This window comes from Diachasma alloeum, unplaced genomic scaffold, assembly GCF_001412515.2.
Source record: "Diachasma alloeum isolate Michigan unplaced genomic scaffold, Dall2.0 Dall_scaffold_00915, whole genome shotgun sequence".
Lineage (NCBI taxonomy): Eukaryota > Metazoa > Arthropoda > Insecta > Hymenoptera > Braconidae > Diachasma > Diachasma alloeum.
Window position 1 is genome coordinate 28,549 of NW_021681033.1, and position 16,764 is coordinate 45,312.

Here is a 16,764-nt window from a genome sequence, read left to right on the forward strand (position 1 = left end):
ATTTATCTCGCATGTGTTGAAACAAAAACTGCGTAGAATTTTTTTTGTATCTTCATTAAATTTTATGGAAAAGGGTCGTGGGAAAACTTTCCGACGAAATAATAATTATCAATGATTCCAATTCTTTAGCATACCGTTATTATAACTTTTTGCGAACCTTTCTTTTTAGTTCACGTACGTAACCATTTATATATTGACGGGCACTGATAAGTCCCCTCGTTTTGGATGATTCTAAATCATTAGAGCATAACTCTGAGAGGTAATTTCTCTTTCTCACTGATACTACCGATCACTGATGATTTTTCTCTTTTCAGTAGAGTTCGAATGAAAAAGTCAGTATCTTATTTGAGTTTATTAACTGATCATATTCTAAAATATTCACAAATTACAACATATGTGATCAATTCCGGAACCCTTATCGTTTCTGTCAGTTTCATAATACAAGCTGTGATAATTGTCCTCCCTTAATTGCTGACCTTGACCCTTATTTGGATATACTGAAATGAAGTGAAATGAAATGCACTGAAATGAATTGACCGTGAGAATTTCGTCGCTAAACGAAAAATGTTATTCTTCCAAAGAAACATCCTCAGCGGAACATGTTACTTTCTCTTCCTTTCTGCCTGTTTCCATTCACTTCCCTTCATAATCTCTAGTATCATTAGTTCTTTGAATAATGTAAGGGCTCATTATCTTTTTATTATTCGAGAAACCCGGTGCATCCCACTTTTGATTTTATTTTGAAAAAAAGTACTCAACATTCCCATTATTAGAAAATTTAAGTGTTGAGGATGATTGTTTGCAAGTGTGAGGCAAGCTTCCAATTGCGTTCATCAATGACAGGTGAGTGCACCATCTTTCACTGATGTTGGCGATATGTGAAGAAAGAGTTATCATATTCACTCACATTGAGCGGTGAAGTACAGGCAAAACATACGCGTTTAAACTCTGTTGAAGAAACACATTGAAAATTAATCAAGGTGGGTATATAAAAAATGTCTAATACTCGGTTCCTCGGACGTATTCCACATACCAAGCGCAATGTCATCCTAAGATTATTGAAAAAATAGACCGATTTGCTTGACACAGAGTACAGAATGTCGCACTTATCATTCGTGAAAGATGAGTGCATGAACGTGCACCAACTTCCAGTGGTGTTCGTAATGTATGACAAAAAACTTCTGATTCACACACGTCCGTGAGTAAAGTACGGAAATGTACAGTTCCATTACTGAAAATTAGTGAGGATAGTTTTATATTACAAATGTTTGGAACTCGGTCTCTTGGACGTAATCCATATACCAAGCGCAATGTCATCCTAAGAATATTTTGAAAACGGACCGATTGGCTCGACACAGAGTACGGAATTTCGCACTTATACCTGCAATCGTCGATGAAGTATGAATGCGTGAATACGCACCATCCCTCCGCAATGACTGCAAGTGTAAGGAAAGTTTACAATTACATTCATTTCTGAAAGTTGAGTGCATGAACGTGCACCAACTTTCAGTGGTGTTTGTCATGTATGACAAAAAAGTTCTGACTGATACACTTCCGTGAGTGAAGTACGAACATGTACCTTTTCATCATTGAAAATTAGTGACGATAGCTTTGTATTACAAATGCTCGAAACTCGGTCCCTCAGACGTAATCCACATACCAAGCGTAATGTCATCGTAAAAGTATGTAAGAAACGCATCGATTTGCTTGACACAGAGTGGAGGATTTCGCATTTATGAGTGCGTGAATATGCACCGTTCTTCAGCGATTATTGCAAGTGTAAGAAAAGTTTACAATTACATCCATTAGTGCAAGATGAGTGCATGAACGTACACCAACTTCCATTGGTGTTTGTAATGTATGAGAAAAAAGTTCCGATTCCCACACTTCCGTGCGTAAAGTACGAACATGTATATTTCCATGACTGAAGACTAATGACGATAGCTTTGTATTACAAATGTTCGAAACTCGGTCCCTCAGACGTAATTCACATACCAAGCGCAATGTTATCCTAAGAATATGTAAGAAACGGATCGATTTGCTTGACACAGAGTGGAGGATTTCGCATTGATACCTGCGATCGTCGTTGAATTATGAGTGAGTGACTACGCACCGTTCTTCACGCGATTATTGCAAGGGTAAGGAAAGTTTACAATTACATTCATTCGTGAAAGATGAGTGCATGAACGTGCACCAACTTCCATTGGTGTTTGTAATGTATGAGACAAAAGTTCTGATTCACAAACTTCCGTGAGTAAAGTATGAACATGTACAGGTCCATTCCTGAAAATTAGTGACGATAGCTTTGTATCACAAATGTTCGAAACTCGGTCCCTCAGACGTAATCCATATACCAAGTGCAATGTCATCCTAAGAGTGTTTGAAAAACGGATCGATTTGCTTGACACAGAGTACAGGATTTCCCATTTATACCTGCGATCGTCGATGAAGTATGAGTGCATGAAGGACCAATGAGTGACCACTTTTCTGAGAACTTCACTAGCATCTCAGTTGAACTTAACAATATTATCAAAATTATTCTCATATCAATTCAGATGTAATGATATTGGAATAATGGCGGCGAGGGGGCCGGGGGAGGGGGAAGGAGATCCGTTCTGATTTATTTGACTGAACCAGATTAAGTCAGAGGGTTCTGATATCCATATCAGAGGCCCTACCCCCAGCCCGATCATTTCGATTCCTGTCTTTCAGTTGCCACTCCAATGGGAATCTGACTACCGCCGATGTGATTTTTGAAATTCATCGGCTAATAACTTGTTAATTAAGCCCCGGAGCCAAAAGTCGAAGAGGAACTTTCGACTCCAAATGTCACCCTCTTCCACTCCTTAATGGCTCTGAAAATCACTTTGGAACACCCTGTATAGAGACCTCCTTATATGGAGACCCCCGACATGGGAACCCCTTATATGTATATCCTCTTCTATATGGGAACCCCCAATATGACCTTATATGAGCAACTTCTCCTCCTCCCCTATATGGTCACAATGAGGGTCAGGAGAATATAGGGACCCACCTATAGAAGACCCCTCTATGAAAAAAAAAAAATAGAATCAGAATTCAGAGTGGAAAAATCTCTATCCATCCAGCCGGAATTTGAACCCATATATGTGCCGGGTACTCTTCCAACTAAGTTATTCGGAACAACGTAAACTCTCTCACTTCAAATTCAACTCAGCACGCCGCCTAACAACCTTTTAGGCATTAAATTAAGGCCGTTTCTGCGGACAGTATGAGTGCCAAATGCAGAGTCTGAGTCTGAAACACGCCGGGGACTTAAACGGTTTCTTCGTATGTCACGCAGACCACGAGTGTTTCACGCAAAGATCCCATGAATTTTCCGAGTGTTTTACGCAGAGACTCTATGAATTTTCCGAGTGTTTCACGCAGGAATACTTTGAGCTTCGGTGTGTCACACGCAGGAATATTTTGTCATCGAATCGGGTAGGCAATTAGCTAAAAAATACGGGCTTTTTATGGTTTTTTTTTTCTGCGGAAAAAAAATTTTCTGCTCAAATATTTTGGCAGAAGAGCTGATTTTTTAGTTCTGCATATTTAGCTGGCCGACTAATGGGGTCCAGTCGGAAAAATTAGTAGCCCATGATGGAGTACTAAATATGGGCTAATTTTCTGCAGGAAAATAATTTAGTTTTTCCTGAATTTTTTCCCTATTTCCAGCGGGGGCAATGATTAAGGGCCTCAGTCTCCACTGATTGTAATGGGTCAATTCAACAGGGCTCCCTCAGGTCCCTCGATGGTTTAATACATTCAATGAATTATGGGCTCCAATTTGAGGCCTGTTGGAAACTTTCCGCTTGACTATTCAGAGCCTGGGTCCTTACTGATTTCAATGGGTCAATTCTAGATCGCTCGCTCGGGCTCCTCAATCGGTCAATATATTCAACGAATTACGAGCTTCAATTTGTGGCGTGCTTGATCATTTAGAGTCTGAGTCCTCACTGATTTCAATGAGTCACTTCAAGATGGCTTCGTCGTAACCCTCGATGGGCCAATACATTCAAGGAATTATGATCTTCAATTTGAAGACTATTAGAAATTATCTGCTCTAATAGCAAGTGCCTGAGTCCCCCCAGCGTCAAATGGATCACTTTAAGATTACTTCCGCGGGTTCCCCCATGGGTCAGTATATTCAAAGGATTATGGGCTTCAATTTCCGATCCATTAGAAATGTTCTGCTTCAATACTGTGAGGCTAAGTCCCACCAAGGCCAAATGGGTCAATTAGGCCCCCGATGGGTCAATACATCCAAGGAATTATGAGCTTCAATTTAAGATCTCTTTCTTTCTGACCCTTTCGGGTCTAGTGAAACTTCAGTATCTCGGGAAGTTCGAGGTCCAATGTTGAACTTGACCATTCACTTGATTGAAGCCAAAGACATAGCACGATTTTTTTTTAAATTACATAGTGTTTAGATCATCGGTCTGATAGTTTTTTGTGCAAACTATAATTGTTCTAGTGGTGATTTTTTGGCTCTTTAGGGTCTAGTGAAGCGTCAGCATCCCGGAAAGTTTGATGTCCAATGTTAAACTTGACCATTCACGTGAATGGAGCCAAAGACATAGAACAATTTTTTTTTACTGAATAGTGGTCAAATCATCGGGCTAGAAGTTTTCTGTACAAACTATAACTGTTCTAGTGGTGCTTTTCTAACTCTTTAGGGTCTAGCGTAGCTTCAGTATCCCGGTAAGTTTGAGGTCCGATGTTGAACTTGACTATCAATTTGAATAAATTCAGAGACATTAAACAATTTTTTTTTATTAGGTAGTGTTCAGATCATCAGGCTAAAAGTTTTCTGTGGGAATTATCATTGTTTTAGTGGTGATTTTCTGGCGCTTTAGAGTTTAGTGAAGCTTCAGTATTCCGGAAAGTTCGAGGTCCAATGTTGAACGTGATCATTCACGTGGATAAATCCAAAGACATGAAAATATATAATTTTTCAATTCAATAGTGTTCAGATCATCGCGCTAAAAGTTTTCCGTACAAACTATAATTGTTCTAAGAGCGCTTTTCTTGTTCATTATGGTCTAGTGAAGGTTCAGTGCCCCCAAAAGTTCGAAGTCCAGTATTGAACTTGACGATTCACTTGGATAAGACCAAAGACATGATATCATTTTTTTAAAAATTAGATAGTGTTCAGATTATCGGGCTAAAAGTTTTTTGTGCAAACTATAATTGTTCTAGGAGGGCCCATCGAGGGTCCTCACGAAGCCATCTTGAATTAACCCATTGAAATCAGTGGGAACTCAGGCTCTAAATGATCAAGTAGAAAGGTTCCAACAGGCCACAAATTGAAGCCCGTAATCCATTGAATGTACTGACCGATTGAGGGGCCCGAGGAAGCCATTTTGAATTGACTCTTTTAGGGCAGCGTGGACTGAGGTCCATAACTTTGAAGCAGCAAATTTCTAATGGGTCTCAAATTGAAGCGTATAATTTCTTGAATGTATTGGCCCATTGAGTGGCCTGAGGGAGCCATCTCGAGTTGACCCATTTCGGTTATTGAGAACTTAGGCCCTTATTGTTCTAGCAGCGAATTTCTCATGGGTTTCAAACGGAAGTCCATATTTTCTTGAATGTATTGATCCATCGAGGACTCCGAGGGAGCGATTTTGAATTAATCCATTCGGGTCATTGAAAACTTAGGCCCTTATTGTTCTAACAGAGAATTTCTAATGGGTCTCAAATCGAAACCCATAATTCCTTGAATGTACTGACCCATCATGGGGCCCGAGGGAGTCATCCAAATGAACTCATTTGGCCCTGGGGGGACTCAGGAGCTTAGTATTGCAACACAAAATTCCCAATTGGCTTTCAATTGAAGCCCATAATTCTTTGATCGTATTGACCCATCGGAAAAGTCCAAGGAACCCATCGTGAATTGACCCATTGAAATCAGTGAGAACTCAGGCTCTAAATAATCAAGCAGAAAATTTCAAGCAGACCTTTAATTGAAGCCCATAATTCATTGAATGTATTAACCCATCGAGAGACCTGAAGGAGCCATGTTGAATTGACCCATTCCAATCAGTGACGACTGAGGCCCTTAGTAATTGAGCAGAATATTTTTTATCAACTTCGAGTGGAAGCCCATTTTGCTCCGAATGTGCCCACTAATTTGATGCTCCAAGCGAACCGATTGACCCCGGCCGTCAGCAGACCCAATTGACTCCCCCAGAAATAGGGCAAAAATTCAGGAAAAATCAAATTATTTTCTTGCAGAAAATTAGCCCATATTTAATACTCCACCATGGGCTACTCATTTTCCCGATTCGACCCCATTAGTCGGCTAGCTAAACGTGCCGAACTGAAAAATGGGCTTTTTGGCCAAAATATTTAAGCAGAATTTTTTTTTCCGCAGAAAAACAACACGAAAAGCCCGAATTTTTTAGCAAATTGCCGACCCGATCCGATGACAAACTATTTCTACGTGTGACACGCCGAAGCTCAAAGTATCCCTGCGTGAAACACGCCAATGACAAAGTATTTCTGCGTGAAACACGCAGAAGTTTGAAGTATTCCTGCGTGAAATACGCCGACGCTCAAAGTATTTCTGCGTGAAACACGCTGAAGCTCAAAGTATTCTCTCGTGAAACATGCCGAAGCTCAAAGTATTCCTGCGTGAAACACTCAGAAAATTTATGGAGTCTCTGCGTGAAATACTCGGAAAATTCATGGGGTCCCTGCGTGAAACACTCATGGCCTGCGTGTCATACGAAGAAACCGTGTAAATCCCCTGCGTGTTTTACTCAGACTCTGCGCTTGGCACCCATACTGTCCGCAGACACTGCCTTAACCCTAGATTGGTCGCCTTATGAGGGCCGCGCCGCAGTGCGTCGTTTTTTGTGAATTGCCTTCGATTCGCTGGCCGGAAAAATTCGAAAAAATTTGACTTTTCCTATTAAAGTGTCTAGAAAATTATTCTAGTTTAAGAACAACATAATTTCCTAAATTCATAAAGAAAACAAATTATTCCCAACAGAGGAACTATTTTTTTCCATGTTAAACGAAAGTGCCTGTTGCGCGACGTTACCAGAAACCCACTAAACGCGCCCGGGCAGTGTAGAGTGAATTCGACAATGTTCAGGCCTAAATAACACAGCGGCGTCTCCCCGCGAACCCGACCAAGTCGTTAGTTCACGTAGGGTGACCAGACTAGGGTTAAATTAATTCAAATAGAATTATAATTTAGAACCCCTCATATGAGGACCTCATATGGGGACCCCCTTAGATAGGGACGCCCTTATATGAGGACTCCCCTATATGGAGACCCTCCCTATATGGGGACCAACTTTATATCGGGACCCTCCTTATATGGGCACCCTCCTTACATGAGAACCCTCCTTATATGGGGACCCTCCTCATATGAGGACCCTCCTTGTATGAGGACCCTCCCTATATGGGACCCCCCATATGGGACCCCCTGTATGGGACCCTCCTATATGAGGGTCCACCTATATGGAGACCCTCTCACATGGGCTCAGAAACATTGTCACAATGAGGGTCAGAAACATTGTTTAGCTTAGGGTCAGGAATAGGGTCCGCAATAAGGGCGTCCCCTGAATGTCTCCTACTCATTTCTTCATTTATATAGAGAGATTTATATAGAAAGATTATATAGAGAGATATTGTATTATTCCTATGACATATGTACTAATGATACCACTTATTATTTAAAAGAGTGCTGTGTATGCGAGTCAACAGAGAAGGTCCAGAAATTGAATCCCTGCAAGCATCGCATATGCGTCTCTTGTGTGCAAACATTGATCACCCGGAAATGCCCTCTGTGTAGAGCGGAAATCAATTCCTATTTGCCGTCACATATGACGGGAGGAGAACACTGGAATAATGGAATTGATATAGAAATTGAACAGGAGTTTCAAGATGAACTCTTATTGCAATTATTCGGATAAATAGGATGATGTAAATATTAATGCACTCACTCGGCTTCCATGAACGCGCACCATCAGATTAGCGAATAGACATGATTTTGTTACATTTATTTCAACATTTGACGTTCATGTTTCTATTTTGTATTTCTATTCTGAGTCTTTCAAATTTAAAATTATTTAACAATAAAAATAATCCAATGGATGTCAATATGATTTAAAAATATTGTAATGTGAATAATTTCAATTCTAATTTTATTAATGCCAAGTATGGCCTCTTTAGCCTCTCACATTGTTTTGGATAAGTATCAGAATTACGTGGTAAAAATAATAAAATATAATGTAAAAATAAGTACGAAAAAAGGGGAGTAATCACGGCGCCCTGCACTTCGAACAATGGTGTCACTAGACTCAATTTATGCCACCAAATCATTATTGAAAACACCGATGCAGCATGATCATTTGGTCATAGATGGAAACAACAACTTCGTCTTGGCCCGTTCTGATGGATTGGCGCTCCTGACATTTCGTCGCAGAGGAATCAGAGGAAGGGACCTCTCAACAGCGCTTCATTGGTCTCATGCACTTCTGATATGTATGAGAAAAAGTACCTCTCCGCATATCCAGATATGTTCCAAGGACTCTGGTTCCATCTGCCACATTCCTCGAGCTCTTTGATACGTACTGACGAGAGTTCCTCCCGCTCCGACAAATTCCGATTCGTGGAGCTCAATATGTAAATTGTAATCTTGGTATCCTGAAATTTCACACTTCGGAGGTCGACATCCGTTTGAGATATACAGTTTTCGTCTACGATTTACTATATTTTTGTCGGCAGTTCTTCATTTTTGTTTTTTTTTAATTTTCTCCTGGGCAGATGCTAGTTTCTCCAGAGCCTCTCTGTCCTCCTTTTGAAGCCTTGATAAATCTGAAGATCATTCAGAACTTGACTGAGTTGCGAGGTCATCCAACGTAACGTTCTTGGTCATTAATTTCGCGACTCACTGTTCCATGGTGCTCTTCAGTCTGGACAGCTCAGATTCCAACGTTACCTTAGTCATTGCCTTTGAGTTTTCTGCTTAGCCCTGCCCTGATGACTATGTCTCGAGTCCTTGGCTATAGTACCTTCGCCCCCGCCCGCGTGAATCATTCAAGTCTCTTCACGGTCTCCTTTCCATGGCTTCCAATTATCAGAGAGTTCCTTCTTTCCCTGTTTTTTCAGCAAAACTATTTGGTCGAATAACTGCCAAATAACTGCCGAATAACTGCCATTATTCAACTTCCGCCATTAGCTGAGGGCCCTCAGTAGACCCTCTTCTGTACGAGCTTCAAGGTCATTCAACCGTTTCGCAACATACATCTGTAGCCTTTCTACTAGCCCTTCTAAACCATCCTCTTCCCTTGCCAGTTCCGTTTTAGCGTCTACTTCCGGAACTTCCTCTGATCGTCCTCTGGACCCCGTCATTATTGAACCACTGGAACGCTCCATCGAATACCACTGAGGGTCTAAAGATTTCTGTATGGGCGTCTGATGATTGTTCGAGTCGTCGATCTTTTCGGTGGAGCTACTCTGAGGAGGCTCTATGTGCGGAGAGTATCGCACACAAATACCTGTCCCGCAAGGTGATCCTGAAGGTTTTTCCATTGTTGTTGACCTCTCCCTTCGTCCCGATGTCACTACCACTTCGCTGGTTTTGGTACTGCACTCCTTTGCACGACTTCGCGCGACGCGTTTGTTTCCTTCGTGCCATTTATCGCTTTTTCCTCTTCCCTGGGGGTAGTTACTCCCGGTATCTCAGCCCAAAAATTATTCTTCTCCTGACGTTGTAGTCAAATTTTAAATATGTGTAAGATATATTGTGCACTATATTTTGTGTACAAAAATAACTACACTCATTATTTTTGTGTACGTTTTTCGGATATCTGTGTACAACTAAAATACATTTTCCATGTGAAGAATAAAAATGTCCACAACTTTTCCTCTTGTGTGCACAATATTTACGCAGAGGATTTTTCATTTCTCAGAGTGGAACTTTTTGTTTTACTCAATCCATCATATGTGCAGAAATAAATGATACTGCGTACAAATGAAAGATTCAATATTTTGTCACTAAATTTTATGTGCACATTAGAAAATGTCATGTGTACATCTTATTTGATTTGAACGTGTGTGCACGAAACTAAATGTGTACAATTCTTAAGTGCATGAATCATACCCTGCCAAATCAATGCGATAATAAGTAACTATTGGAAAAAAATTTCAAGAGTCCTTTCTCGATGAGAAATTATTAAGATAGTCTTCTCTGCCCCCATTTCATCGAGTAAAAAATGTCACTCCACCACTGATAGTATTCTATCTGAACAATTATCCCCACAACAATCGATCTTAACGTCACTTTTCACGTAAACCGTCAAGACAAGGAACGTAGGACAATTTTTTCCTCAACCGACTATACGTATAAGGAATTAGAGAATATTATCGGTTTTGAGCAGCCTCTAACGTCAGGATATTCGCCTGTTTCAAGACCGTTCTTCTCGTACAAGCAATATAGCACCACGCGCGGATTTGTCGATCTGTGCTGAGCACCTCGTGCGCCAACCGAGCGCCAATATAAATATGAAGATGAATAGAAATTGACTCAATTTTTTGATCAATGATTTCTATTGTTTTTTTCAAACATGGATGGAAATAGAGAGAAAACAGCTTGATAATTTTTCCTAATATGAAGGATTTCGTTTTCGAATATACATATTCTCCATATATTCTTCGTCAATTTAAATCAATTCATCCAGTCATTATCAATTCAGTAATTGACTAATAAAATCATGAATAATGAAATATATTCAGACAGGAGATTTGTCTGAAATTTTTGTGTTTGAATGGAGTCAGCTGTTTGGCACAGAGAATATGTCTGAAGAGTCAAATGTCTGAATCACTTCTAACGAACTGAATTTCAGACGCAAAAACTGTCGGAAAATAAATGTGTGAAATTTTTCAGACAAAAAATATTTTTGAAGCGTTTCCAGATACAAATTGTATCTGAAATTTTCAAACATCTAGACCATTTTGAGACACTTATGATAATTCAGATGTCTTTTCTCTATCTGACATCTGAAATTCCGATGAGTGTCAAACACACTGTTTTTGCAGCGTTTTCCTCTCTCGTGTGACCCTTGTCATCGCTCCCCTGATCTTCGAAGCTTTAACGGTTCAAATCCGCGATATAATTGGATCCACGAGACAATTTCCCTACGTAATGCTTACCACTCATCTCTTTTATATACACGTTAGACATTACCTTCGATCCACCGCAAAATCTTCCTTGCATCTACGGTAAAAAATGGACCCACTGTACACCGTTCACTCATCTTATATGCACGGTAAAAAAATTACTTTATATCCACGGTGAAAATCTTCCCTATATCCACGGTAAAAATGGGCCCGATGCACACCACTGATTTACCTTATATCCACGGTAAGATTACCTTTTATCCACTGTAAAAAAATGGGCCTAACGTACTCCACTGCTTACCGTATATCCACGGTAGGAATTACCGCATATCCACGGTAAAATATACCCTATATCCACGGTAAAATTCACCGTGGACCGTGTGAATAGACACTATCAAAAACGATTCCTTGCTCAATTTGAGAAAAATTTTGAAATCTCCCTAAAAAAACAAAAACAAATACTTTCGTTGAAAAATTGCACCATGAAAAAGTTTCGTTTGGTTCTTTATGAAATACCGAAATTTTTTAAGAATCCAAAGAAATGAAAAAAAAGCCAAGTCCGGCATATTGAATGAATGGTTATAGTAGACAAATAGTTTCATCGAATAAGGATTTTTAAAAAATCTCTATGAAATGAAATATTGGTAGGAGGAACAATTTTCTTGACGCGGAGTTTTTCAACTCACTGTTTAGTATCAATCTAATCTTCTATCTTCTGATCTGCGTCAAATAGGAATTATATACAGGGTGTCCCACGACCGATCCTTTTCCTTCGAGGGTATTGAAGAGGATGCTTTTTGAAGTGGAAACTTCCCCTTCCACTTTTTGATCTCAGCACTTTTTTTTGGTCCGTCCTTTTTTTTCTTTTGGTCGGTTACTACCGATTCCAAGGGCGGATATTTATTTTTTTACAATTGTTCAAATTTTGTTTTCCTTTTTTTTCATTTTCAGTACGTTTGATACCCATATATGCACTCCCCCTTCTTGCCCGATGGCGCCCAAATCATTTTCCAAAAAGCGAAGAAAAAGTAAGTGCCCCTGCGTAACAGTGACATTTAAAAAATAAAAACGCTCAAAATGGGCTAGTATTTGTCCGTATGATACTCCCGTATTTAAGGGTTAAAGTGAGGGGGTGGAAATAAGGGTCATGAGGGTCAGAACCCCGCCTAATTCTGACTTTTTCCCACTCCCTTTTACCCTTTTACTTGAAAATTATTCAATTAACAAAACAATTAATTAAATTATCTTCACTTTCAGTACCCAGAAGGTACTGAACAAACGGGACGAAAGGTACTGAAATTCAGTACTCACTTTTTGTAGTGCAAGGATAAAGGTTACGAACAGTTTCTAGAACATAGAAACTATTTTCTAAAACTAATCCACTTTTTCTCTCTGTGTAGTTCATACACTGATGAATTTCTCAAAGATGATCTACCGTACATTCACTAATCTCACTAAAATCCGCATTATTAAACGTCAACAGTCTTCAACGATGATATCAGTTAATCTGCCTACTAATGTTGGCAATTCAATTTCATATATGAAATGTGATATTAATGTAAACCCAGAAAATTACTCATTTACTCAGAATTAGTATTATTCAGATAACCTCAAGAATTCGAAATTTTAGCATATTCTCGATGAAAGCGTTTATCTACGTTAGATAGCCATTGTAAGGAATCGTAATGAGCCGTTGATTGAATTGGCGACACAAATTACCATATTCATCGATACAATATAATTTTCGGGCGGAATGCATTTTCACTTGGGATGATCTACGAAAGTTTTCCGGTAAAACGGGAAGAAATTTACTTTATCTCTGCAACTTCTTCATTACGCATTGCATTAATTATTCTAACAGCATGAAAAGAATATTCAGAAAGCAAATGATTCGAGGAATTTCTCCCACCCGTGTCAAACGCGAGCGCTTACATATAAATGAGTTCTGGGGTTAAGGCAATTTGTGCTGGTTAATGAAGCCTCAGTTGAAAAATAACGAAGCAAAAAAAATTAGGATACTTGCTAACGTTTCAGTTACTTCACTACGTAGGGGCTACATAATTGGTCCGCAGTATATCCGTGAGTGCTACCATTCATTTTTTCTAAATTACTAACAGAAATGTTGAAAAAAATGAGATTGAAAAAGAAAAAAAAAGAAAGATTAGAGAAAAACCTGGCAAAAATCGGTAAGTGTAGGGATATAGTTTTCCCTAGTTAGGGATTACATGCAATAAGGAGAATACACTGCAGAGGGTCAACGGTCATAATACAGTGCTATATTTTCAAGCGGCGTTCTTTGCGCAGCTTCAACTTTGCCCCCTTCTCGTCTTCGTTTTCATTCAGTAATTGAAATATAACCATTTGCCCAGGATAGGATGTCATTGTCTAGTTTGTATCACTCAATTGATAGACGGAATTTCTCGATGAGGCATCGGAACGGAACCATTGAAAATTTGTTGGCATAATATTAAGAAGAAATTTAATCTGTAGAGAATCAAATATTTTAAACTGCAATAACAATGACGCCCATTACTAATCATGTGTGAGAAATAATTTAACAAGTTTTTCAGTGTCATAAACTTTGTTCTATATATATATATTATACGTGAAGCATGGATTTTAATGTTGCCTAATTTCAGTTCATTTAACGTTGATAAGAGATCATATATTGTGAAAATGTGACTATAATTTTTTAAGAATTTTTTTTTAAAGAAGTTGATGAATTGTCAATAATTGAGATCAATTTTTTACTTTCTAGGTCATCGTTGGTAGTATGTGGTTGCTAAGTTTTTTAACAATTGGATGTATTTTAGGAGCAGGTAAGCAATTAGATTGCTCTCAGACAACAGTGTTGGTCCTCTTTGAAATGATTTCATTATACTTTTAGTTTACGGTGATGATTGTATACCCCGTAAATTTGACGAAGATAGTGTTGTCTGTGTCTGTAATGCAACCTACTGTGACTCAGTTGCAATTCAAGTACCCGAAAAAGGATCATTTCGTAGCTACACATCAACTGTATCCGGGCAGAGATTGCACAGGGAGGATGGTATCTTTAAAACCTCCATGAATAATGAAATAGTTCTTCGGCTCGATTTAAAGAAAAAGTATCAAACAATACATGGTTTTGGTGGAGCATTCACGGATTCAGCTGGCTTGAATATCAATTCCTTGAGTGAAGAGACTCAACAAAAATTGATGCAGTGAGTTGCTTAATTACACTTGAAAAATTAAAGACCGTCTATCGTAAGTAGATAAAAAAAAGACTCAGTCATTAATTTCAACGCTTTAGGACGTACTTTGGACGCGATGGTAATCGATATAACCTTGGTCGAGTGACTATCGGAGGTTCGGATTTCTCTACGCGAGGTTATACACTGGACGATGTGCCCGGTGATACGACACTCTCAAATTTCTCACTTGCACCAGAAGACGAGATATATAAAATACCATATATGAAAAGAGCACTCACATTGAATCCCAAAATGAGATTCTTTGCAGCATCGTGGACGGCCCCACCCTGGATGAAGGTGAATAATCAATATACTGGATTATTTGGAAATCTCAAACTGGAGTTTTATCAGACGTATGCGAACTACTTAATCAAATTCTTAGAAATCTATAAGCAATTGGGACTACCAATGTGGGCGATGAGTCTCGGCAACGAGCCAATCGACGGTTTTATGCCATTCGTCTCAATAAATGATATGCCCTGGACCCCTCGACAACAAGCAAAGTGGTTGGTTAATAATTTAGGACCAGCACTCGAACAATCAACATCTCAGGAAACCCTACTTTTAGCTCTTGATGATCAAAGGTATCAGCTACCTTGGTGGATAGATATAATGTATAAAACGGCAGATGTTGATAAATACATATCTGGAATTGCGATCCACTGGTACGCAGATGCAATCACTCCTTCAACTCTTCTTGATATCACTCACCATAAATATCCAGATAAATTCATTCTAAATACTGAGGCGTCCTGTACTCCACTTCCTTGGGACCCTACGCCAGTTCGTTTGGGAAACTGGCATCGAGCTGAACTTTACATTCATGATATCATTGAGGTTTTTCTCTTTATGCCGTTCTCTAAAGTGTCGTCCCTTCCCGGTAGGAAACGAGGAATGGGCTAGGATTGGCCGAAGGTGGCCTAGTGTTGGCCAGAATTGGGCCACTCTCAGCCACTCCTGAGCCATTCCAGATGTCTTACTAGGTCACTGTTATGTATATTATTTTTACCATTTCGTTTTTTTTAGGATATGAATCACTGGGTGACTGGCTGGGTAGATTGGAATTTGGCATTGGATAAGTTTGGCGGGCCAAATTGGGTGAACAATCCCGTAGATTCTCCCATAATCGTCCAGCCGGAAACCGATGAGTTCTTTAAACAACCACTGTACTACTCAATTGCTCATTTCAGTAAATTTTTACCACGTGGATCAACGAGAATAGCTCTGAGTTCTCACTGTGAAATCAAATCGGTGGCATTCTTAACGCCTAATAATGAAGTTGTCATCGTTCTTTACAATCGGTGAGTGCTTCCATATAGTAGCTATTAGTTAGACAGCGTAATTTCCTCGAAAATTTGATCGGTCTTAATTATTTCGTTCTCTTGATTCATTCCTTTTTCTTATAGGGCGAAAAAGAACAAAACCTTCAGCATCATGGATCCCGAGGAGGGGGGACTGAACATTGAGATGGTCCCGAGATCCATGAAAACTATTATTTACAAACGATAATTAAATGCCGATAGAGGATCGATTTGAGTATTTGTTCAACCTTTCCATTGGAGTCAATTAATGCGGTAATGATTACACGTAGATATGAAAGATGCACCCAATTCTGACAGCCTGACGAATAATATCCGATTAAAAAAGTGATATCAATGTGTAATCAATTCGGAATATCAACTTCCCATGATCGGCGCACCTAAATTCGTTGAGTGTTTTGATGATAAAACAATTGGAAAAATTATGATGTTTCGTTCAAAATTACTTATATTAATCATTTATATGTAGGATCTTACAAATATCAGGTTTTAATTTTTTGTTACTCCTCAATGGGAGCTTTATGAGCATCATTTTTTGAAGTTCCTGACTGGCTGAAAATATTTGAAAATGACATGAAATGAGAAGAAATTAGATTTTCAAGAAATGTCTGTATGCATACGTATCGGTGTGTATGCGTGGACGTTTGTCCAGCTGTGTCAATAATTTCAAATGATCATTATGAAAAAGTTAGAATGCAGATTCTAGATCGGTAAAACTAACAATGAGACCCAAGTTTGTGCTAAATTTCAGTTCAAGCAGTTTTGCTGTTCCTGAGATCAAAAATAATTTTTTTGCAAATATCTGCGGAAACATTTGACAGATTCCATTTAGGAGCCGAGTAGCTCAGTCGGAAAGAGCACCCGACGCGTTATCAGCAGGTTACGGGTTCGATTCCGGGCCTGGAGTACACATTTTTGAAGCAGATTCTGCTGGCAAACTAATATCGAGAATCATCCTCATTTTCCTGTTATCCACACCAAAATTATCTGCAACAGCATCCCGTGACGTCACAACATATGGAATGCTACATAAATTCCTGTCTTTAGTGAACTCA

General features: G+C 39.2%; 1 protein-coding gene across 1 annotated transcript; it reads left to right on the plus strand.

Moving 5' to 3' along the window:
* Positions 1-13,132: 13,132 nt before the first annotated feature.
* Positions 13,133-16,137, plus strand: LOC107045382 (lysosomal acid glucosylceramidase). Its single transcript, XM_015267661.1, has 6 exons — positions 13,133-13,236; positions 13,916-13,976; positions 14,045-14,360; positions 14,450-15,227; positions 15,417-15,691; positions 15,797-16,137. The coding sequence occupies exons 2-6, from the start codon at positions 13,931-13,933 to the stop codon at positions 15,897-15,899; spliced, it is 1,518 nt and encodes a 505-aa protein (XP_015123147.1). The 5' UTR covers positions 13,133-13,236; positions 13,916-13,930; the 3' UTR covers positions 15,900-16,137.
* Positions 16,138-16,764: the final 627 nt, after the last annotated feature.